Below are 22,630 nucleotides of genomic sequence, written 5' to 3'. Positions count from 1 at the left end.
TTCGAACGTGACCTGAGGATTTCAATACTTCATCGAATAAAAAAAGTTTTTGAAAATCTGTTGTGATTTACTCAAGTTATCGTGTTAACACGGAGCAGAAAAGGCGCTTCTTTTGAGAACTACTACCAGATGGTTGAACCGATTTCACCCATTTTCGAACTTGACCTGAGGATTTCAATACTTCATCGAATAAAAAATGGTTTTTGAAAATCCGTTGTGATTTACTCAAGTTATCGTGTTAACACGGAGCAGAAAAGGCACTTCTTTTGAGAACTACTACCAGATGGTTGAACCGATTTCACCCATTTTCGAACTTGACCTGAGGATTTCAATACTTCATCGAATAAAAAAAGTTTTTGAAAATCTGTTGTGATTTACTCAAGTTATCGTGTTAACACGAAGCAGAAAAGGCGCTTCTTTTGAGAACTACTACCAGATGGTTGAACCGATTTCACCCATTTTCGAACTTGACCTGAGGATTTCAATACTTCATCGAATAAAAAATGGTTTTTGAAAATCCGTTGTGATTTACTCAAGTTATCGTGTTAACAAGTAGCAGGAAATTGTTACATTTAACAAAGATTTGACAAAGATTAGTCTTGCTACAATAGCTATTTTGCCGACTAGTTAGTAAATGGGGTTGTTTTGCGCACTAGATATGAGTTTTGCTTCGCTCAGTAGATACTTACGGTAGATAAAATATCTTTTATGTGTGGCCGAACACGCTTTGCTCAAAAACACATGAAGTGCGCAAAACCCATTACCCTATTTACAAACTAATTACCAAAATAGCTTTCATAGAATTTGACCATACGTGTCACTGTAACTTGACATAAGCATAATTTTCGGATTCTAAAACTATGACTTTGAAAAGAACACAATGGAGTCGAAGCATAGCAAGATGGGGTGCGTTTGAAAGCCACTGCAATTTCCTTTCCTTTCGATTGATATTAAACATGATAAAATTTATGGACTCTCTAACAAGTGGGAATCGTTTTCGTATTTTTGAAATATTTTTTTGACTTTGGGTCAGTGTCGCCGCCGTGACGTGAGGGATATCGGACTTCTATGTACTCTATGGTACACTACCCTAACATAAAAAAAGAATCACGAAATTTCAATCATGCCGTTTTTTTTTGGAGTGCGGCGTAAGTAACGAATTCTCTCACTGTATTGCAAAAACTACCTTTACATACTGGCTTATGCATGGTAAAGTGCACTTACCCTCACGGTTTTTAACAGTGAAAATCTCGAACCGAGATCCCACTTTACAGCTCTAGCTACATAAAATATCTTATGTAATTGCTTGTAAGTTATTGTTTTGGCTTGTGTTATTACTCCACTCGCCTTCGGCTCGTTCCGCAAAGCTCACACTTGCTAAAACAACAAAATTGCAAGCAAGGACTTAATATACTATTGTGGCCATATCTCTGATATTTTTAGCTCATATGGGACTAAAAATACTCCGAGTATTATACTCGCCTTAGTTTTGTGGAAATCGGTGAGGCCAAGTGTGACAATACACATCGTTTGCCTAAGAGAGAATTTATCGTTAATTTACTTCCACTGAGTTGCCTTCTAGCAACCAAACTCTCAGCTCTCTGTGTCAAATTCACACCTTATTTCTTTGTATTCTACAAACTCTATTCTACATTTTTACTGACTACGCTGTAATCTGCATGTAAATTCCAAATGCTACCTTGATTCTTTCACCACCTTAATGAAAGTAGTTTGTGTGCTAGACAGGGCATTGCTAAATTCCAAAAAAAGTGTTTTGATTTCCTTATTCATAAAATTATGTCAGGAGGTGTAGTCCCTGTAAAATGTTATCTGGCTGCGGCTCTGAAATAAAATTACAATGCCTGAATAACACCTGTAGGTATCTTAGCCAAAAATTGAAGACCCTCACACAAAGAAAAACTCGTGTACCTTTTCGTATTCATTTCATTTATTAAAACAGATGTTTGTAATATATGCAACACGAGGCGAATAAAAAGTGCATCGTTCTAAGCCGAATTTTAAAAGACAGACAATATTTACACAGTTTGCTGAAGAATTAAGAAATATCTGAAAATATTTTGTTGAAAAAATGAATTAAAAGAAAAACAAGGATGACACATATTTTCGAAATTAGGTTGTCTCTTTATCGAACCAAAAAATACCGAGAAAATAGGAACTTAGAACGGATTGATTATTTTGCGACGTAACTACAAATTGTGATTTTAACAATATTGTTGCTGCTGTCCAATGAAAAATGATTTCTATCAACTCTATAGGTTAAAAAAAACTTCAAGAAATTATAAATGGAACATTAAACAGGATCAAATAAGGGGAAAATAGAAAAAGGACGGTGCAATGAAAGAAAAATAGTAGAAAAATAGATGTTGTTCGAATTAATTTGTTCATGACACAATGGGAAGTACAAGCGTCTCTCCGTCAAATCTTTCAATGGACAACCGAACTGTTCATAGCGACTTAAGTTTATAAAGACTTCTTAGACTTCCTAAACAAATGGGGAGTTTTTGGCTCAATATCGAGTAACATTGTTGGAAATCGCCAGTGCGTGGCGCTTCACACCATTCACGCCGTAAGTGCGGTCGAAATTCAAAATGGAAAGTGCGGAGGTCTTTTTAACGTAGCGTCATTTTCATACAAGGAAGCGTTGAAACGTATTTTTTGGTTCACTTTTTCATCGAATCGTTCACTTCAAATTCAAATTTTAGGCACACTTACGGCGTGAATTGACAGCTGGGAGAGAAAGATATGAAATTCTTTATCAAAGAGCAACTCGGTGGGATATCGAACGGGTAACCTGTGAGATACTTTCAAGGATTTCTTCAGTAGCACACATTGACCTCTATAAGAGTTTTAACAGCAGATCTGCAGATCCAGAGCAATAAGACAAATGAATGTGAAGACGAAGGTTCCTAATTATTCCTATATAATCCCAGAGACAATGATCGAAACGCATGTGATATACCAACACCAACGAACCAACTTTCAAAGTAAAGCCGGATATTCAGGACTGCCGGATCAACAATCTTCATAACCGCCTTACGAAAATGTTCTGCTAAAACGACGAGATTTAAGATAATAGAAATGCTTTCAGACACAAAGGCTGAAGAATGTTCGTTTGTGGCCTGCACAGCCAAACGGGCACGATTTCACCTGAAGTCTCTGTAGGTCATGTCACTCCCTGAATCCAAACTGTATCGCGCTCAAAAAACGACGGTTGTAGAAAGCACTATAGACTCAAGTACCTTGTTAACAGCCAGTAGAATCGAAATCGGGCAATAGTTCGCAACATACTACTCTGAATCCTTGTTGTTCTTCTAAACCTCACTATCGCGACTTTAAGATACCATAAAACAAGTTAAATTTGAACAAATCGCACAAGAAGATTCCACTGTCACATCATCATCGCCAAACATGATCCGCATCCGAGAAATGTGAACAGGATTGACAGGCAACGTCGCAATCACATTTAAATCTGTATGGTCAGCCTCTGGTATCTTACATGGTAGATCTCGCCCAACACCATTAAAGAAATCCTTCAATTTCTCATAAACTGGCTTTTCTTCGTCTTGAGCTCCTGAGAGATTCTTTTGAAAAACAGCCTACCGTAATCGGACGCATTTTCCATTATGTGCCTAGAAAGGCATTCTACCCAAAGAGCCAAACCCACTTTCAAAAAAATTCTTCGAAGCTTGTGTGGTCGACTGGGGTGTCATTAGAAAGGTAATCACATGTACTATTGAGCCGAATAGGGACATATTTCAGTGTGGATTAATTTTAACACCAATGAGTCTCTATTCGGCTCAATAGTACATGTGATTACCTTTCTAATGACACCTCAGTCGACCCTGTACTGCTCATGTAATTGGAGAAATTTTTGTAATAAAAGTGCAAGTTTTCGGTTTTTGTTCACCTTTCATCAACCACACAAAATATGTGCGGTTAAAGTTTTCAACCGAAGACTTACACTGTTCTTACAGAAATTTCTCGAGGTACACAAAACGTACATGGTCGTGTGGGGTATCAACTGAAAGGAAATTTTATATGCTTTTGGGCCATTCCGCTTCACAAGAACTCGCGGACTCATTCGCTCGATGCCTATAGGCCTATAGGTCGCCTTCTCTTTCTAATCTAGAAGGGTTGCTGAAGAGACAGATGATTCAATTGATGGAAGGTCGTGACCTTCTATTTAAATTCCAGTCTGGTTTTCGTACTGATCAGAGTACAACCTCAAGGCAACGATTTTCGTAACTTGACTATCTTTCGTATAGGTCGCACTCAGTTTGTGTGACAATATTATGTACTCACGTTGTTTTGTTTCGCGTATTAATATCTAACATTAAAAAGTAGACCACCTTACACATATTTTGTCAGGAAATAAATCTCTTCAAATCAACACCTCCCCCACAATATACTGAGTCATTATTACTGACATAATGCCTTGTCTTTCAAAACCTAAGATGTTTTATTTGATTTGTTTAAAGAGCTCCCCAACAGCCTTTTACAGCCAATAACAAGTGCAGTCTGGTCCACCAGCTTAACGTGTCTTCCTAACCACGTCTAGAAGTATGCAAATGCTAATAGAGGAAAGTTAGGTGCTAATTGATATCTCACATATATGTAGGCTAGACCTAGACATATACACACAAATTCATCGTATTTGGGTTACATCATACGAGTCATTCAGTGCATTCAGCACACTGAAACTACCCAAATTTTGAGGGTTAAGGGAGCTTCTGGATGTTAATGTTACCAATGCGACATGATCGCTAGAAAAATTCCTAGTGGAATTGTCTGACACGTGAATCGTAATCGGATGATTTCGGTGGAAGTAAGAAATTGTTAAAAATACGATAATTTCAGTGCTCATCCATTGGGATTTCTGAACGAGTTAGGTCAAGTTCAGTCCAATCAACATTTAGTCATAAGTTTTAAGTCAAATGAGACGTTCGAATTTTTATGACACGAACATCATAAATCGTCAACGCACCATTCGAACTTTTTCATACATTTTTTAATGAAAGCTGATGAACTGCCGAAAGTCTATGGACATTGGACATGGACAACTAACTTTTAATTCACAAAATATTTCACACTCAACTATTAAATCCAATTGTTCTGGTTGTATTATCTGTAAGAGCAAATTTACTCAACATTATTGAAACCATTTTTTATAACAAGCGGTAGTTCGACACTACTAAATGGTTCGCACGAATCTGTAACACGTTTCCTCATATCTTATAGTTAGTCAAGGATTCCGAATATATCCGCTGTTGTAGCACGGATTCCCAGACTTGTTACTAGATATCTCATATACCGGTTGCTACCTTCGCCACAAAATCAAATATTTGCAATTTTGGGCGGAACATCAAAAACAACAGACATGTGTGCTTGTAAGGGTCGCTTCAAGCTGTATTTCCGTTGAACAAATTAAACATAGCACGCGCCATGCATACAACTCACTGATTCATGTAGGAGAGTCAGGGAAAAGGTGGACATATTGACCAAAAATTGGATATGATTTGTACTAATAATTTCTGAAGAGTTTAGACAATAAAGCCGTCCCAAATGGCCTATAAGTTAAGGAGTCGACCTTTTACGCCAAAGTTCCTAAGGTTTGTTCACGTTTGTCACGTTAGAAACGTACGAACTGACCTTCTAACCGGAACATTAGGTGTTGAATGAGTTTGAGTTCTTCGCAGTGCACAAATTTACGAGATCACTACCGTCATGTACTTCATTTTAGTACGAAACATTCAATTCAGCTCATTACACAGCGCAAAGAAATATTTCCAGATGCAAACATGGTTCAGGTAGTCTCTGCCTCACCTATATAGGGAAATGCATACATTGATTTTAAAAATTAAATCAAAAATTTCCGGTTTAAATTCATATATAAGCGGCATGTTGCACTTCAGAATCATTCAAAAGCACAACGAAATATCATAGCACAATTTATTAAATCAATTTAATAATTAAATTGTAAAATGAAGCAATTTATTGTTCTGACTGTTGTATTATTGGCCATTCAGGTATGTTAAAACAAGATTGAAACTAACTTTGAGAATCTGCTAACAATCAAAATTAATATTATTTCAGGAGCTTCAAGGCGGTGCAGTTTTAACCGTGGACGAAAAATGCACGTGTAAGGACACGCTAAATACATTGTCTAAAGATGACCTAATTCTCCGACTCATAACGTGCACTCAGCGAAATGAAAATCTCGAAGGAATTATTACTGCCATCAAGAAGGACAATGACTTTTTGAACAAAGAAAATGATGCACTTCGTGCACAAAATTGTGAACTCACCGCACAATTGGCAAAAGAGAAGAAAGCTCGCGAAGCCGCTGAAAATGCACTCTGTGAATGTCAGAAAAACTCCGAACTCCTAAAACAAACGATTGAGCAACTTAAGAAGGAATTGGCTCAAACAAAACAAGAACTCGCCAATTGTAAAGAGGCACTCGCAAACTGCAAGGCTGAAAACGCGAAACTTCTTAAGAAAATCGAGGAGTTGAATTGTACAATTACTCAGTTACAAGAAGAACTTGAACAATGCCGAGCACGAGAACGGGATCTACAATGTCAATTGGACGAGTGCAACAAAAAATTGACGATCTGCAATAATGAATTGATCGCGTGCCGAAAGCAACAAGAAGAACTTAGATGCGAAATTGAAAGACTTAATGCCGAAATCAAACGACTCGAAGCGCAAAATGCTGCCTGCGAAAACGCTCTAAACACATTGCGTTGCGAAACCAGTGAATTCCTTGCTATTGCTACACAGAGACAGAGTAAACTCACCACAATCATCCAAAGTGCAGAAGCAGAGAGCACAGCTATTGGGGCTTCGTATATCGGTTTTAGAAATACGCATGACCTAACTTGTGCACCATGTGGAGGTCCGGCCTAATTTTGCTTTTTGGCTAAATGTAAATAAATACTGTAAGCGGTTTCAATAAATTATATTTCATTGTGTGACACGATTCTATTTTATTTTAAACAAAACAAATGAATTGTCTACGTACCGCCAGAATTCATGATTTTTTTGGTACAGCTACCTCAAATTGATTCAGTGATTGGTGATTACAATACAAATTGGAAACTGGCTATCATCTCTTCACCAAAAACAATTGAAATTCAGGTCATTCTCGATCTTTATGAACAATGAGAACAAATATCTCCAGACACAATAAGCTCCCGCACAAAAAAACATCCCCAGAGGCACAACAGTTCAACTCAACGCTTTATATGGCTCAACCGAATCGTCGCTTGATTCTGAGAAGGTGGTAGAATATTTTTTCATGCCTTGGGCATACATTACAGAATTTTTCTCGTAATTTGGGTCCTCAGCATAAAAAGTTGTGTGCACACCACGGCAGAGTAAAAGCCAGGCAAGAGCATTTTGGTGCGAAAAGCTTACTAAAACAATTGCATGGAACGAACACGAAGACGATTATAACGGGATTTAGCTCCATTCTTTGAATCTATTTGCGTCCTCTGCTCCTGCCTAGTTTAATTTACTCTGCCGTGATACACACCTGTTGTGGACGGTGGTTTTTGAGCACTTTCGCTCGTCTCCTTCACTTCATTCGAGCTACAACTCGAGAAATTGCCTAAAATCATCCGTCCACCACAGATACGTAAGTTCACCTTTGGCTGCTGGTGCTGATAAAAAATTTTGAAATTGTCATTCGCAAAAACTCTCTTGAGCCTTGAGCCATCAAGTCCTAATATGGGCAGCAGAGACCTGGCACCACACATTGATTCTTTGTTCATAACTGAAAACCACATTTGGTTCCGTTTGAGATTGAGTCAATTGCTCCGAGTGAAAAAAAAACCTTTGACCTATGTTGCTGTCAGGAGAAAAATCGTGGCTTGTGTAGTTCCCACGTTTTGGGTGGGTCAGCTCCCTTGACTGATTGAATATCTCAATCAAGTTTTGCAATTGCTACAAAAATATCATAAAATGGTTTTGCTTTCTCATCAGTTGCGCATTTATTTTATTAAATTCAGAATAAACGAAGCAAAATATGTCTTACATTTTCAAACCAGCAATACCTGATTTAAAAGGCATTGGAAAGATTTCTTGTTTAAGTCGTAAACATTCATTTTTGTTGAAACTATTGTGTATTACGGCTCTCGCTTCGCTCGCAAAGTTATTCTTGTTTGAAATTTTATAAACCGTCTGAAAGGCTGTGTCATCTAACTATACATATTCACTTATAAATAAAGCATGCTACTCGTGAATCACGTATCTGTTGTCAGCCACAGATACGTAAATGACTATTTGCAACGCACTTCAAGCAAAAGTGTTCAGAGTTGACAGCTGCCAAGTACTATTTTATATGAAATGGTTTTTACAGTGTTTAACAGTTGTATGAGACACTGTAAAGTTTTGCAGAATACCAAGTTTCAATGCACTACTTAGAATACCATCATGCTTGAAGTGTGTTGCTATTTGCAAATACGTTCAAGATTTAACGCTACAGTAAATGTATAACGTCGGATTCAAGTCTCCGGGTCGAATTGTCGTGCAACCGTCCTCTCGAAAAATATCCATTTCTCAGACCTTATTCCACTCAACAATATCGCCTCGCAGACCATTTTAATTGTATTTGGATGAATTTACGATTCGTTTGAGCCATAAACTATTAGGATGGGGTTGGTCGATGTTTTCGCATTTTTAAACATTTTACATGCTAGTCCACACACTAGTAAAGTGTTACATCACTGTTTGTAATTGTGAAAATGCAATTACAAACCGCTAGCATGTATTAGTACATTTCGTACCTAGGACTAAAAGTCTTTTTTAGCGTTTGAGAAGTTTTCAGCCAGAGCCGAAGGCGACGGGTCCTAGGTATGAAAAATATCTTACGTAATTGCTTGTAAGTTATTGATGTGGCTAATGTGTAACCTCCACTCGCCTTCGGCTCCCACTTGACTTGCCAAAGCAACAAACTTACAAGCAAGACTTGACACTTGACGTGGTATATGCTTAGTTTCCTCTTACCAAAAAAGTACTCCGTGTGAGAGACAAAATTGATTTTTTTTCAATTTTTTCTTTGTTTATTTGACAGCCTGCTCTCTCACGGCTCTCTCACGGAGTACTTTTTGTTGAGTGGAGTGGACACTTTACTATTTAACAATTTCTTTCGGAAGATTTTAAACAAGAACAGACATGTAAATTCGGAAGGGGTCATTAATAGCAATATTATATTTTCATTGAACAAATTCAACAGCACGTGCCCCCAACGAACTACAACTGGTTCAAGTTAGGGGAGTCGAAGCAATCAAAAATATCTTACGCGTTTACACGAAATACTTTCGGAAATTAAAGAATTTATCTTTCGACCAAATTTGGTTTTGAAGGCTAAAAGCGTATTCGCGATATTCACATTCAACAGATGACTCCACTTTCTATGTTGAAAAATTTTGAATATTGGACATGTAGTATGTTCGATTTATTTCCAGTTCACATCGCATCCTATGTTGCAAATGTCCAATCGGCGATTTTTAACAAAAGGTGCGACGCGTGCAAGGATGAAAAGTTTCGAAAGGGTACGGATCTACTGTAGATTCATCATCATTTTTATATCATTTCAATATTGAGAAACGAAATTCATTTGCAAATACAAATATGATTCAGGTAGTCTCTGCCTCACCTATATGGGGAAATGCACACATTGATTTCAAAAATTAAATCCAAAATTTCCGGTTTAAATTCATATAAAAACGGTATGTTGCACTTCAGAATCATTCAAAAGCACAAGGAAATAAGTATCAAAACACAATTTGTTAAATCAATTTAATAATTAAATTGTAAAATGAAGCAATTTATTGTTCTGACTGTTGTATTATTGGCCATTCAGGTATGTTAAAACAAGATTGAAACTGTAACTTTGAGAATCTATTACCAATCAAAATATTATTTCAGGAGCTTCAGGGCGGTTCAGTTGTAACTGTGGACGATAAGTGTACGTGTAAGGACACTCTAAATACATTGACTAAAGGACAACTAATCGACAGACTCGTACTGTGCAATCAACGGAATGATAATCTCGAGAAAATCATAGACGGCCTAAAGAAAGAAAATAATATTTTGAGAAAAGAAAATGATGGTCTTCGTGCAGAAAATTGCCAACTTTCCGAAGCTTTGAAACGAGAGAAGGAAGCTAGGCAAAAAGCTGAAAAAGCACTCAAGGAATGTCAGAAAAATACGGAAAATCTTAAAGAAACGATTGAGCAACTTAAGAAGGAATTGGCTGAAGCGCAAAAGGCACTTGAAAAGTGCAAAAAAGAATTGGCTGACTGCAAGAAGGAAAACGCAAAACTTCTTAACAAAATCGAGGAGTTGAATTGTACAATTACTCAGTTACAAGAAAAACTTGAAAGATGCCGAGGAAGAGAACGGGATCTACAATGTCAATTGGACGAGTGCAAGAAAAAATTGAATATCTGCAATAATGAATTAATCGCGTGCCGAAAACAACAAGAAGAACTTAGATGCAAAATTGAAAGACTTAATACCGAAATTGAAAAACTTCGAAAACAAAATGCTGCATGCGAAAAGGATCTAAACACATTGCGCTGTGAAACCAGTGAATTCCTTGCTATTGCTACACAGAGACAGAGTCAGCTCACCTCCATCATCCAACGTGCAGAAGGAGAGAGTTCTGCTATTAAGGCTTCGTATATCGGTTTTAGAAACTCGCACGACTTAACTTGTGCTCCTTGTGCAGGTCCGGCCTAATTTTTCTGTTTGGATAAATGTATATAAATACTGAAAGCGGCTTCAATAAATTATATTTCATTGTGTGACACGATTGCATTTTACTGCTAGAGTTCAAAATTCTGTAATGCTAGCTGCTTTGAAGTTATGAGCTGACTCTTATTTCATTGTAATTTGTGAAGAAAAATTTGTCTGATTATACAGACAACGCGTTTTATCAGTGAATAATAGTATTTTGCATAACAAGGGGCGAAAGTAAAAAAATTCAAACGTGTGAAGTTTGCAGCCCGCGCCGCAGGCAAGGGCGGCAATCACACGATTTGAATTTTTTTACTTTTGCCCCGAGTGATGCATACTATTTTTTATGCCAAATACTGCGGAAGATTTGTATTTTCGGTCCGAAACAAAACATAATTTTAATTAAACTGTTGAGTTATCAACAAAATTTGCTGTAGAAACACCAAAATGCCGAAAAGCGCGGGGGTCCAGGGGGCGGCAGCCCCCTGGTATAAAAATAAAAACAATTTAACAAATGAAATTACTGTAAACATACATTCTCTTGCTCACAAAACATTTGGCTACACTCAATGCGTACTTTCAATCAAGTGAACATGTGTTTTCGAGACATATGAGGACCGAAAGTAAAATGATGACAGTGACATTTACTTTCGGCCCGCAAATACGCAAGCCCACGGGGCGAAAGTAAAATGATGACAGTGACATTTACTTTCGGCCCAAGGCCTGAATTTTTTTACTTTCGGTCACCATTTGAGGACCGAAAATACAAACTTTCGCAGTATTTGGCATAAAAAAATTGTTTTCATGCTTCGGGGCCGAAAATGAGGGCAATTTTTCGAATTTTCTCGGGTTTCCGGCCCTCTGCATGAAAACTCACATGTGCACCTGTTTGGGACGGTTGATTTAAGGCACTTTCGCTTGTAAGCCTCACTTCGTTCGGCCTACAATCCGCGAAATTGCCTAAAATCAATCGTCCAAAACAGGTACACAAATGACTATTACATATCTCTATTGCACACTTTCGCTCCTGTAAGCATGAGCGTAGCGACTTTGTTTAAATTGAATTAAACCATCCATGACACACAGATTGAGAGTCAAAGAACCGAAGGTAATGAAAATCCTTGAAAACACACAAAATTCAAGATGATTATCTATCTTTTTGAAGATTTGCATTTTACATTTACCTTTAGTGCTAAACACTTTGAGATATACGTAAATGTAACACAACTTTACATAGAAATTTCACCTATCGTTATGACTCTATCGTCGTAGTGTAGATGAAAGATGATTTTTGTTTGTATGGAAAATCAGAAGTAATGTATCACTTCGCCACACGTACATGCCCGTATTACTAGGCAAAACCATGTATAAAGCGCCGTTCTTATATGAATTGAATAACAGGCATCCACGTAAAAATATGGCGCTCTAACCGCTTCTGGGTTCGGCTACTGATACTTCGGTATTACTATAATTTCAAAATATTTAGGTACAGTCAGAGGCAGCGAAATTTCAGCATAAATTTGCTTCAGCTGTTTTTCAGCTGATGCGCACACACAATCAAAACTGTTTATACTTGTCTATACGGTTGAAGCTGCTACACGCACGCGCGTGGTAGTGCTAAAACCGTGTAAAGATGTAAAAAGAATGGTTGTCTGGTGGATCACCTCAAAAACAGCTGAAGCTTTATGCTCAAATTTCACTGCCTCTAACTGAATTTTCCTCTCAAAAATATTTTCATGCGTCAAAGTTGAAGACAATTTTACAAAAAAAAAAATGCTCAAAAATTATTTTCACGCGTCCAAAATTTGCACGCGTTACAAAATTGTTTACCTCTTTTAAAGAATCCATCTGAATGGAAACAGGCCAAAAAATCCACGCGTCAAATAACGCATGAACGTGAAAAAAATCTCGCGCTCGTCTTACTTAGTAGAGCGCTATGTTTCAAATCTCTCGGACTTTTCGTCTGGGCTCCTATGGAGAAAAGGTAAACAAGTCTTATAGACTCAACGTAGTGTTTCTCTGGGAAGACCAATGAAATAAATAAATTAGTAATTTATACAACCGAGTGATAAATGCTTTTTTAGGCACTAGATGTGTAAATTGTCACTCGAGGTCGTAGGCCGAGTGTGACAATACACATATTGTGCCTAAAAAATCATTTATCACCGAGTTGTATACAACGTTTTTATCAAAAAAGGCAACAAAAGTTTTACTTTTCGTCACTGAGTTAAGAAAAAGATATTACTTCAACGTGTTTTGCTTGGTCGAGTAAAATAGCGTACGTATCTATGAAATTCTGATTACATTCTTTGCTGGAATTTCTCCCCACCGATGAGCGAAGTAAGAAATATAATGTACCTGTGACCAAAGCCGAAGGCGCGGATCACAATCCAACTCGTCAAAATAACCTTTTGGACATAGGTGCATATCATATTTTATGTGTCGATGCAAATATAAGCTCAAACTTCCTCTCCGAGCATAATCATATTAGTCTTACCACACAGAGGACACATAAAATTTGTTTCATGCTAGCGACGCGAAAATCCTTATTTTTTCCACTATGAAGCGTTGTGAAAATAGCCCTTCGTTGTTATTCTGAGAGGCAACATTTTAGGTGAGAAAATAATAATTCTCTACCCTAAAATGACGGGTTCAGACATATTCACTTCGTAAGTGTGCCTAAAATTTGAATTTCAAGTGAACGAGTCGATGAAAAAGTGAAATGAAAAATACATTTTAACGCTTCCTTGTATGAAAATGACGCTGCGTTAGAATGACTTGCGTGAGAAAGATTTTGAATTTTGACCGCACTTATGGCGTGAATTAGGTGAGAAAACGACCTAAAATGGCTGAATAACAAAACACGACATTTATTTTATTTTCTTCGAAGTTGACAAAATGCGGATTTTCGCAAAACGCTAGAACGAAAAATGTTGTTTTAACCTCGAGGAGATATAGGAAATTTCATCTTGAGCGAGTTCCGGTCCTCGCTTCGCTCTTGGTGAAATTTCCTATTTCCTCCCCTTGGTTAACAAATAACTGTTTTGATTTGTGTGCCTTAAAGATGAGTACAGAGAAACTTCAGCAATAATTAACTGCAGCTGCTTTTCAGCTGATCCACACATGCAATCAAATGGTTATTGTATGCTTGCTAAGAGGGCCGAAAGTAAAGCTGTCAATTCGCGGGGCGAAAGCTTTCGCTTTCGCCCCTTGAATTGACATTTCTTTACTTTCGGTCCTCTTAGCAAGCATACAAAACTTAATACGTAACTCTTTCGGCCTCCTCAATCGATACGTAAATAACTATTTGTGTACCTGTTTTGGACGATTGATTTTAGGCAATTTCGCGGATTGTAGGCCGAACGAAGTGAGGCTTACAAGCGAAAGTGCCTTAAATCAACCGTCCCAAACAGGTGCACATGTAAGTTTTCATGCAGAGGGCCGGAAACCCGAGAAAATTCAAAAAATTGCCCTCATTTTCGGCCCCGAAGCATGAAAACTGTTTATACTTGTTTATACGGTTGAAGGTACTACACGCATGCGCGTAGTACTGGTAAAATCGTATAAAGACGAATAATAGTACATTGAATGACAAGGGGCGAAAGTAAAAAAATTCAACTGTGTGCGAGAGTTGGAGCCCGCGCCGAAGGCAAGGGCTCTAATCGCACAGGTTGAATTTTTTTACTTTTGCCCCGAGTCGTTCATACTATTATTTTTGATACCAACATTGAAAATTGATACGTATCGCAAACATCGCAACAAAATGTTGAAATAAAAAGGCATTTAGCCAGAAAATGCGGGGGTCCAGGGGGCGGCAGCCACCTGGTATATGAAAAATTTAATAATTTAGCCATCACAACAATAACACACACAAAAATTAAGATATAACTAACAAATCATTCAGTAACAAAAAGTATCAACTTTGTATGCTAATTTCAATAAGAACACTGGCGCACAATGTTTTACAATTTTGATCAAAGTATTCTGCATAATATGAGCGGATTTTGTTGACAACTCGACTCATTTCTCTCATTTTCTGTGACGTCAGTCACTTTCGCTGTTCGTTCAGTTGCGTTCGCTCTTCGTTAAGTACTTTCTCCCCGTGGGATGCATTTTTTTACTTTCGCCCCTCATATGCGGGGCGAAAGTATCATTTTTCAATGTTGGTATCAAAAAAAGAGTTTTTACATGCTTATGCACGGTAAAGTGCACTTTACATCACTGTTTGTGACAGGGAAAATGCACTTACCGTCCACAAACATGTAAAATGTGTTACGTCACTGCTTGTAAATGCTTATTTAGACACTTATGATTACTCCACTCGCCTTCGGCTCATTCCGCAAACCTCATACTTGCCTAAACAAATATTTACAAACAGTGACGTAATATACTATCATTGTTTGGGTGGATAAGCTGAAAAACATCTGAGGCAAATTCACGCTCAAATTTCACTGCCTCTGACTGTATACATAGTTCTTGAAAAATCTCTGAAAAACGCTTTAAAAATAGGCCCATCTTTTAAATATTTTTCATGTTCGATGCAATTTATCAAAGACCGCTTGGACTAGTAGTAGATTACTATACCAGGTAAGTAATTTGATATCTCGTATCCGGATAAGTAAAAGTATCCAAGGGCTTCGGCCTCGTCGTGATACGTGATATCAAATTATTTTTTTGATACCAACATTGAAAAATGATACTTTTGCCCCGCATATGAGGGGCGAAAGTAAAAAAATGCATCCCACGGGGAGAAAGTACTTAACGAAGAGCGAACGCAACTGAACGAACAGCGAAAGTGACTGACGTCACAGAAAATGAGAGAAATGAGTCGAGTTGTCAACAAAATCCGCTCATATTATGCAGAATACTTTGATCAAAATTGTAAAACACTGTGCGCCAGTGTTCTTATTGAAATTAGCATACAAAGTTGATACTTTTTGTTACTGAATGATTTGTTAGTTATATCTTAATTTTTGTGTGTTATTGTTGTGATGGCTAAATTATTAAATTTTTCATATACCAGGGACCCCCGCATTTTCTGGCTAAATGCCTTTTTATTTCAACATTTTGTTGCGATGTTTGTGATACGTATCAATTTTCAATGTTGGTATCAAAAAAAATAGTATGAACGACTCGGGGCAAAAGTAAAAAAATTCAACCTGTGCGATTAGAGCCCTTGCCTTCGGCGCGGGCTCCAACTCTCGCACACGGTTGAATTTTTTTACTTTCGCCCCTTGTCATTCAATGTACTATTTTTTGATACCAACATTGAAAAATGATACTTTCGCCCCGCATATGAGGGGCGAAAGTAAAAAAATGCATCCTACGGGGAGAAAGTACTTAACGAAGAGCGAACGCAACTGAACGAACACCGAAAGTGACTGACGTCACAGAAAATGAGAGAAATGAGTCGAGTTGTCAACAAAATCCGCTCATATTATGCAGAATACTTCGATCAAAATTGTAAAACACTGTGCGCCAGTGTTCTTATTGAAATTAGCATACAAAGTTGATACTTTTTGTTACTGAATGATTTGTTAGTTATATCTTAATTTTTGTGTGTGTTATGTTGTGATGGCTAAATTATTAAATTTTTCATATACCAGGGGGCTGCCGCCCCCTGGACCCCCTCATTTTATGGCTAAATGCCTTTTTATTTCAAGATTTTGTTGCGATGTTTGCGATACGTATCAATTTTCAATGTTGGTATCAAAAAAAATAGTATGAACGACTCGGGGCAAAAGTAAAAAAATTCCTGTGTGCAGTATGCTATTTTACTTTGTGGACGATATATTTGAGGCAACTTCGCGTGTAGCCCGAATGAAGTGAGGGCAACAAGCGAACGTGCCTAAAATAAGCCGTCTACAACAGATGCGTATACAACTTTTCATGCTGAGGGCCTAAATTACGATAAAAATTCCGTAATTTATGCCCAAGCCAAGGCATGAAAAAACCATTAAATGCCCGAAAATATTCTTGATTCGTCCTGCTTCTTCAATAGGTACATAATAATCTATTATTTCGTACTGCACTGATAAAAAAGATTTTGGCGGTGTACTTCGGATATGTATGATATACTTCTGTTATCATAGTATGCGTCGGGTATGTATGGCAAACCTGTCGTATGTAAGTTTACGTACGATATGTGTGCCATACATCTCACGCGTGTAGTCGACGTAGGACATGTGTAAAATTTTGGTATGTGTAACTTCATCGCAAAATTACCTCATACGCCCAACACGTTTGAGAAAAGCACACGTTTAGGATGTTTGTATACGCATGGTAAGTATGATGTCAAAAGATCGTACTTGTTGTGCGTTAACATTCGTACACTGTGCATTTTATATTAATAGCAACTATGTCAAGTCCTTTACGTACATGAGATGAATGTATCTGTATCAGGATTTTAGGATTCACTTAAAAACAGAAATATTAAATTCAGTCATTTAAATTTCAAAACGTTTTATTCCCTGAGTTCCAATCTCATACTGTTGAAATATCGAAATATTACGCAAAAAGAAGAAGAAGGAATTACGATTACGATTCTCGATATTAGGTCATTGTCATATACCATAGTTCTAATTAGAATAAAAAAAAATATTTTCAAAGTTTCATATGTGTGTCATGTAAGTAAACGTATAGCATGTATAAGTACTTTGTGTGCAAACGTGCTCCACGTTTACCTACTTCTACCAACGCTTCACAATACAACTATCAATGTAGTATGTCTTAATTGCAACATTGGTTGAAGCGCCGCTTTGAGATCAAGAGGTCTCCAGTTCAAACCCAGCACCAAACATGGAGAAAATTTTTATCTAAGAAAAAGTTACGATATAAATGAATAAAAACACGAAAAATAAAAAAATTAAAATTAAAAAGAACGAAATTTGACGAAATAATGTACATCAAAATTTCATTTTATTTCGGATACCAGAGCAAACGTACTGGACGTTTACTGACGCAGTGCACGTGTACTAAACGTTCCCGAAGTTCGATCCAAAAATAGCTGTCTGCCAGCCAATTTACACGTACGTCCACTACGTACAGTACACGTCCAGCGCGTTAACTTTTCTATCAGTGTGTGTGGGAAAGTGTCTAAGTCAAGCGTCCGAAATATGTCTCCAACTTTACAAGAAAAGGGGTAAATATCCAAGAAAAACTTAAACTCCTCTACGACAGATATTTCTGAAGGTTTTTTCGAACACCGCCAATAAAAAAATATTTGGTGTGTTTTATATGGTGTTTTCCTTTTTATTTGAACAAATTATTCTACAAAGTAGTTAAACTCCTCTATTTTATTGCCCGCAGACCGTGAACTAACTAAATACTATAAGGTTCGATGGTAGAGTTCATTTTACTCATACTTTTCAAAACAAACCGCCATTTCTGGACACCCTACGGTATGGAGAGAAAAATAAAATTGTTTATGCGAGCGTCATCAGCGTCAGAGTAGAAAATTTATTATAAAATGAGCGAATTAAACAGGCGTCAAAAATTATTTTAGCTCAATTTTTGACAGAAAATAAAATAATAAAAACAAAATTCGGATTTTAGAGTTGCGATTGTTTTAAATGTACCACAAAATTTAGATGTGAGAAGTTTTACCAAAACATTAGACACAGTTAATATCGGATAAATAAAATGACGAAAACAAAAGGTGAGGAAATCGATGAGACTTCGTACAAATTTCCATTGCAAAAATTCTGACTTGCCTTTGGTGGCATTTTTTCTCTAATAATTTAATGTGTTTTATTCAAATACGAAGTTTCATGCAATATTTACCGTAGGAAAGGGTACCAAAATCAACGAAAAGAGTTTCATATCCGAAATTCAGTCAAAACGATCACTTTGGGATTTAAGCAGTCCGGGCTATCAACGAAGTTCAGAAAAAATTGTGGAATGGGAACGCGTTGGGAATCTATTCAATATCACAGGTTTGCATAATTTCTCGGCGGAATAATGCAGAGAACACTAAGCCGATTATGTTAATCGATTATTTTAGGCGCTCAAGCCAGTCAGAAATGGGTTTCGCTGAGAGAGAAATATCGACGGGAAAAGCATAAGCTGTCTAGCGAAGAAGAAATAAAAGGTACAAAGCGATGGGTTCTGTTCAACCATCTCAAATTCTTGGACGACGGACCGCCACAGTCAAAAATGATAAAATTGTATGTTCATCAGAGGGATGTTGTGTTGTGAGTTGACACTATCATAATCTGTAATCCTTACAGGGACGAGGTTGAGAAACCTGTAATGAAAGTTGAACTAGCGCCTAAGAATCGAGTGTACAACAACACGTCAATACGTGCCAGTGCCATAAATAGCAATAATCAAATGCAAATCGCTAAGGTTGACGGTAACGAGATTATGATTACAAAAGAAGTGGTTGCGAAGCCGATACGAAGTCAAGCACAACAACAGCAGAGTTTACAATTGCAACAACAACAACAACAACAGCAACAAGATCATCAGAGGGAAGGTATGTACTTTTGTGGAATGTAATGTGTTGCTTGGTGCTTATTATGTCGATTATTTTGAAATTTTGAAATTTTCGAATTTAACGGGATTTTATCTGATTTTCCGGGACGGCCTTTTGGTAGCCAGTGCGACACTGCTTTACTTATTTATCTGTTAACATGATGACAAAGTGGCAAAGAATAGTTTTCTGAATCACTCCAATTTAGGAAAAAGAAACCGCCTCCATTGGTTGGGTCAAATGCTCTTATTGCGCAAAATTCCATTTATCCATAGCACAGGTCAGAGAAGGAATTAAATACTTTCTTTGCAGCCAATATTAGCCCAGGTGTGTTTTAGCTAACACAACAACAGTATTGCACCATCTCTTACCATCCTCGGCCACAACTGTCGAATTACGAATTCCTAGCCGTCGTAGATCTCCCTCAATCAACTATTTCTTTGTGAGCGCTCTGGATCTTGTACCATCAAATTGGATCTCGAAAACTTACTTTGACATTCTGCTATTGTTCATGCGGATCACACCATCTTAGTAGCGCTGTATTTTCACATCCTGTTTCTCCTCGATCTATTTGCTTAGTATTACTGATCAGGAAATCGGACGGGAATTGCTCAAATTCCATCGCTTTCCCCGATTACAACCTAACCTTTCCGAGGTTCCAATTGTTGATGTTCATTCAAATGAAGTTTGCTAAAAATGGCAACCTTCAGTCTTAGAGCCAATGTTTACGTACATACGAGACATTCATAATTTATTGATCTATTCAGCCTGAATAATTTCCGCGAGTTTCACGCTTGATAAAATAATTTTTTCTCACATTACAGTTCAGCAGCAACAGCAACGGGAAGCTCAACAACAACAACAACAGCAACAATTGCAGCAGCAGCAACAACACCACCAACAGCAACAACAGCAAAGGTACATCGAAATCAGTACAATGGAATTGGAAGAAGCTCAACAGCATGAAGAGAACAACCAATCTCACAATTATACAAGCGAATATCAAACGGTAGAAGAAGGCCAGGATCCACTCGATATTGAAATCGAAACAAATTACGAAATTCGTTGTCGTGCATTTGGGAAGTACATCGGTGAAGAATTGTGTTTTATGCAAGAGGACATAGGGGATTCGCTAATATCGCACATATTAAAACTGGTTTTGGATAAAAAATTAAAGAAATAAAATTTTGAGTAAAAAAATCGGCGAATTTATTTTGAGAGAGAGAGAGAAAAAGTAGAAAAACTTAAACAAAAATATTTAACTTAATTCAATAACGGTCGAAGGGACATCCGGGCCTGAGAATGCCAATGTCTATTGATCTAAACACCAGCCAAATATCGAGAAAAGTCTGGCCACATCCCTTGTTTCCTCAAACAAAATCTGGATTTCACTGAAACAGCTGTGGCGGGGACTCATGTCGATTACTGGAAAGAATTATCGGTTTTTAGTACAAGTTACAACACACAAAACTGTAACAGCCGTGTATTAACTGTGTTGCTCCACTTACACGTCAATTTTGAATGTTCGTTCATTCCCAATTTGAACCATTTTCCGTCTTTCTGGATCTGTAACATCAGTTATTGAGTACTAGTCTCGAACCAATTTTCCTCACTAAACGTCAGCCAGATTGGTATTACGGCACGGGTAAAAATGCTACGAGGTTGTTTTTTCCACAGAACAAGTAGTGAACTAGTGTCGCGACAAGTGAAGGAGTTAGTGAAATTGAGCGAAAATGTTTAAAGTGAGAAAATATCATTGATTTGGAAGAGAGTTATGCAGGGCCTATTTTCTAGAAAATGTTTTATTGAAATTTCTTTCTTGAAAATACTTTTTAGAAAATTCGAGAAATAGTTTTCTCAAAAAAGGCTTTGCAGTACGAGTGGTCGAATTCCTGCTACGTGAATGAAACCGGTCCACAAAAAATGCTAGCGGTTCATAAATCACCGACTTTTCAGACTTTTTAGTCCGGAACAGCTTTAGGTGGCGAAAAATCAAAAATTGAAAATTTTCGAGTAGCGGTTCATCAGACCATTCTAGTAACAAACTGCTTTTGTTGAAGTTTCCATCTTTTACTACTTAACTCCTTAAGTATTCTACACACGGAACGTTGAGTGGTACTCTGAACACGGCTAAGAAAACCTCAACGAAATAGGTCACAAGAAAACTACTTTATGCAACGCGGGGGAGCTTCACTAGTGACTCACAGGATATATAACGAGTGATTCTTTTGAAAATCCACCTATCAAAATCGGACCCATTTCGTCTGGGATGGATATATACAAGGTTTGAAAGGTCTTTGCCAGTAGACCTCAAAACAGGCCTCACACAGTCTCGAGCCACACCTGGTTGCTGTTGGAATCCGAATTTGGAAAAATAGTGTTTTTTATCCGAATTTTTTGGCCGTTATAAATGATCGTTCCGGGTGAGAGTGGGCTTGTTGGAAAGCTGAGCTTAAGTAATTGGATTTTTTGTGTAGAAATTTTGCTTCTTCATTTGAAAGGAATTTTCTCCGAATAATTCGCAATTAGGTGGGCTATTGTTTCGTGAAACAAAGTGAGAAATGGAAAGTCTATACAAACCTTGACGATAGCCAGATCAACAAATTCGATGTCAAGTCCGAGCGAATGGAAGGTTTGATTAATTTCGTGGACAGCCATCGAACTGAACTTTTTTGTATCCTTGAAAATTTCGGCCACAACTATAAGCGGAGGGTAAAGAAACAATCATTTAAATCCAATTTTTGTCAACCCCAACGAAACTTACGATCGAAATAGGATGATCGTTGACTTTTGCGTTGGGTGGCATCTGCTTTTTTACACTTCAACTGCTCATTCAGCTCGTGCAATTGTTTGGTTTTCAGGTTCAATGTTTGTTTCAAATTTTCCACTTTAACATCTTGCATCACCAGTTTCTCTTCCAGCCGTTTCTTGTCCGGTAATCTTTTTGCTTCGGCTAATGTTTCCTTTGCATGGGCTATCTGATCCATAATATCGTTATAAACGTCATCGTGATCTGACTTATTTCGATCGAAATCACTCATGATGGACCTGTTTTTTAATGAGCCTTATGCCGGAATTATTGAAACATAAATAAAATTTAAAATACAAACAGAAGAAACTGAAAAAAATCAACCTTTCAAATGTCATCAATCTATCAATAACAGTAATCGCACCAATCGTACCAGATCTACCAGACTACTTGCTGGGGTTGCTGGGCTTGTTCAAATAAAACATTGTAATAGATCGTGACTGTCTCCATTTCTAAAAAAAGGTTGTGAAATCCAATGAACGTCAACATAAGGTATGGTCGAATGTCAAACTTTGTATGAAGCGGAGGACATAGCGATTTCATATAAACAAACTCACCTCTCATCGCTATGTCCTCCGGTT

General features: G+C 37.4%; 4 protein-coding genes across 4 annotated transcripts; 3 read left to right on the top strand and 1 right to left on the bottom strand.

Annotated features, from left to right (window-relative positions):
• The first annotated feature begins 5,897 nt into the window (after nucleotides 1–5,897).
• On the top strand, nucleotides 5,898–7,000 carry LOC119071942 (puff II/9-1 protein). Its single transcript, XM_037177070.1, has 2 exons — nucleotides 5,898–6,047; nucleotides 6,115–7,000. Exons 1-2 carry the CDS (start codon nucleotides 6,003–6,005, stop codon nucleotides 6,928–6,930), a joined length of 861 nt encoding a protein of 286 aa, XP_037032965.1. The 5' UTR covers nucleotides 5,898–6,002; the 3' UTR covers nucleotides 6,931–7,000.
• Nucleotides 7,001–9,781: 2,781 nt separating this feature from the next.
• LOC119071921 (puff II/9-2 protein) lies at nucleotides 9,782–10,840 on the top strand. The gene is made up of 2 exons (XM_037177047.1): nucleotides 9,782–9,889; nucleotides 9,955–10,840. The coding sequence occupies exons 1-2, from the start codon at nucleotides 9,845–9,847 to the stop codon at nucleotides 10,768–10,770; spliced, it is 861 nt and encodes a 286-aa protein (XP_037032942.1). The 5' UTR covers nucleotides 9,782–9,844; the 3' UTR covers nucleotides 10,771–10,840.
• A 7,398-nt stretch (nucleotides 10,841–18,238) lies between these two features.
• On the top strand, nucleotides 18,239–20,440 carry LOC119071913 (probable E3 ubiquitin-protein ligase bre1). The gene is made up of 5 exons (XM_037177035.1): nucleotides 18,239–18,424; nucleotides 18,555–18,701; nucleotides 18,770–18,932; nucleotides 18,996–19,243; nucleotides 20,065–20,440. Exons 1-5 carry the CDS (start codon nucleotides 18,409–18,411, stop codon nucleotides 20,421–20,423), a joined length of 933 nt encoding a protein of 310 aa, XP_037032930.1. The 5' UTR covers nucleotides 18,239–18,408; the 3' UTR covers nucleotides 20,424–20,440.
• Nucleotides 20,426–22,367, bottom strand: LOC119071932. The gene is made up of 4 exons (XM_037177058.1): nucleotides 22,005–22,367; nucleotides 21,821–21,939; nucleotides 20,749–20,806; nucleotides 20,426–20,665 (listed from the first exon to the last, which is right to left on the bottom strand). Exons 1-4 carry the CDS (start codon nucleotides 22,279–22,281, stop codon nucleotides 20,553–20,555), a joined length of 567 nt encoding a protein of 188 aa, XP_037032953.1. The 5' UTR covers nucleotides 22,282–22,367; the 3' UTR covers nucleotides 20,426–20,552.
• Between the last annotated feature and the right edge of the window lie 263 nt (nucleotides 22,368–22,630).

Source organism: Bradysia coprophila, chromosome II, assembly GCF_014529535.1.
Source record: "Bradysia coprophila strain Holo2 chromosome II, BU_Bcop_v1, whole genome shotgun sequence".
NCBI classification, from domain to species: Eukaryota; Metazoa; Arthropoda; class Insecta; order Diptera; family Sciaridae; genus Bradysia; species Bradysia coprophila.
The sequence above is the reverse complement of the archived record's forward strand: the minus strand, read 5'-3'. Positions and strand labels throughout refer to the sequence as shown.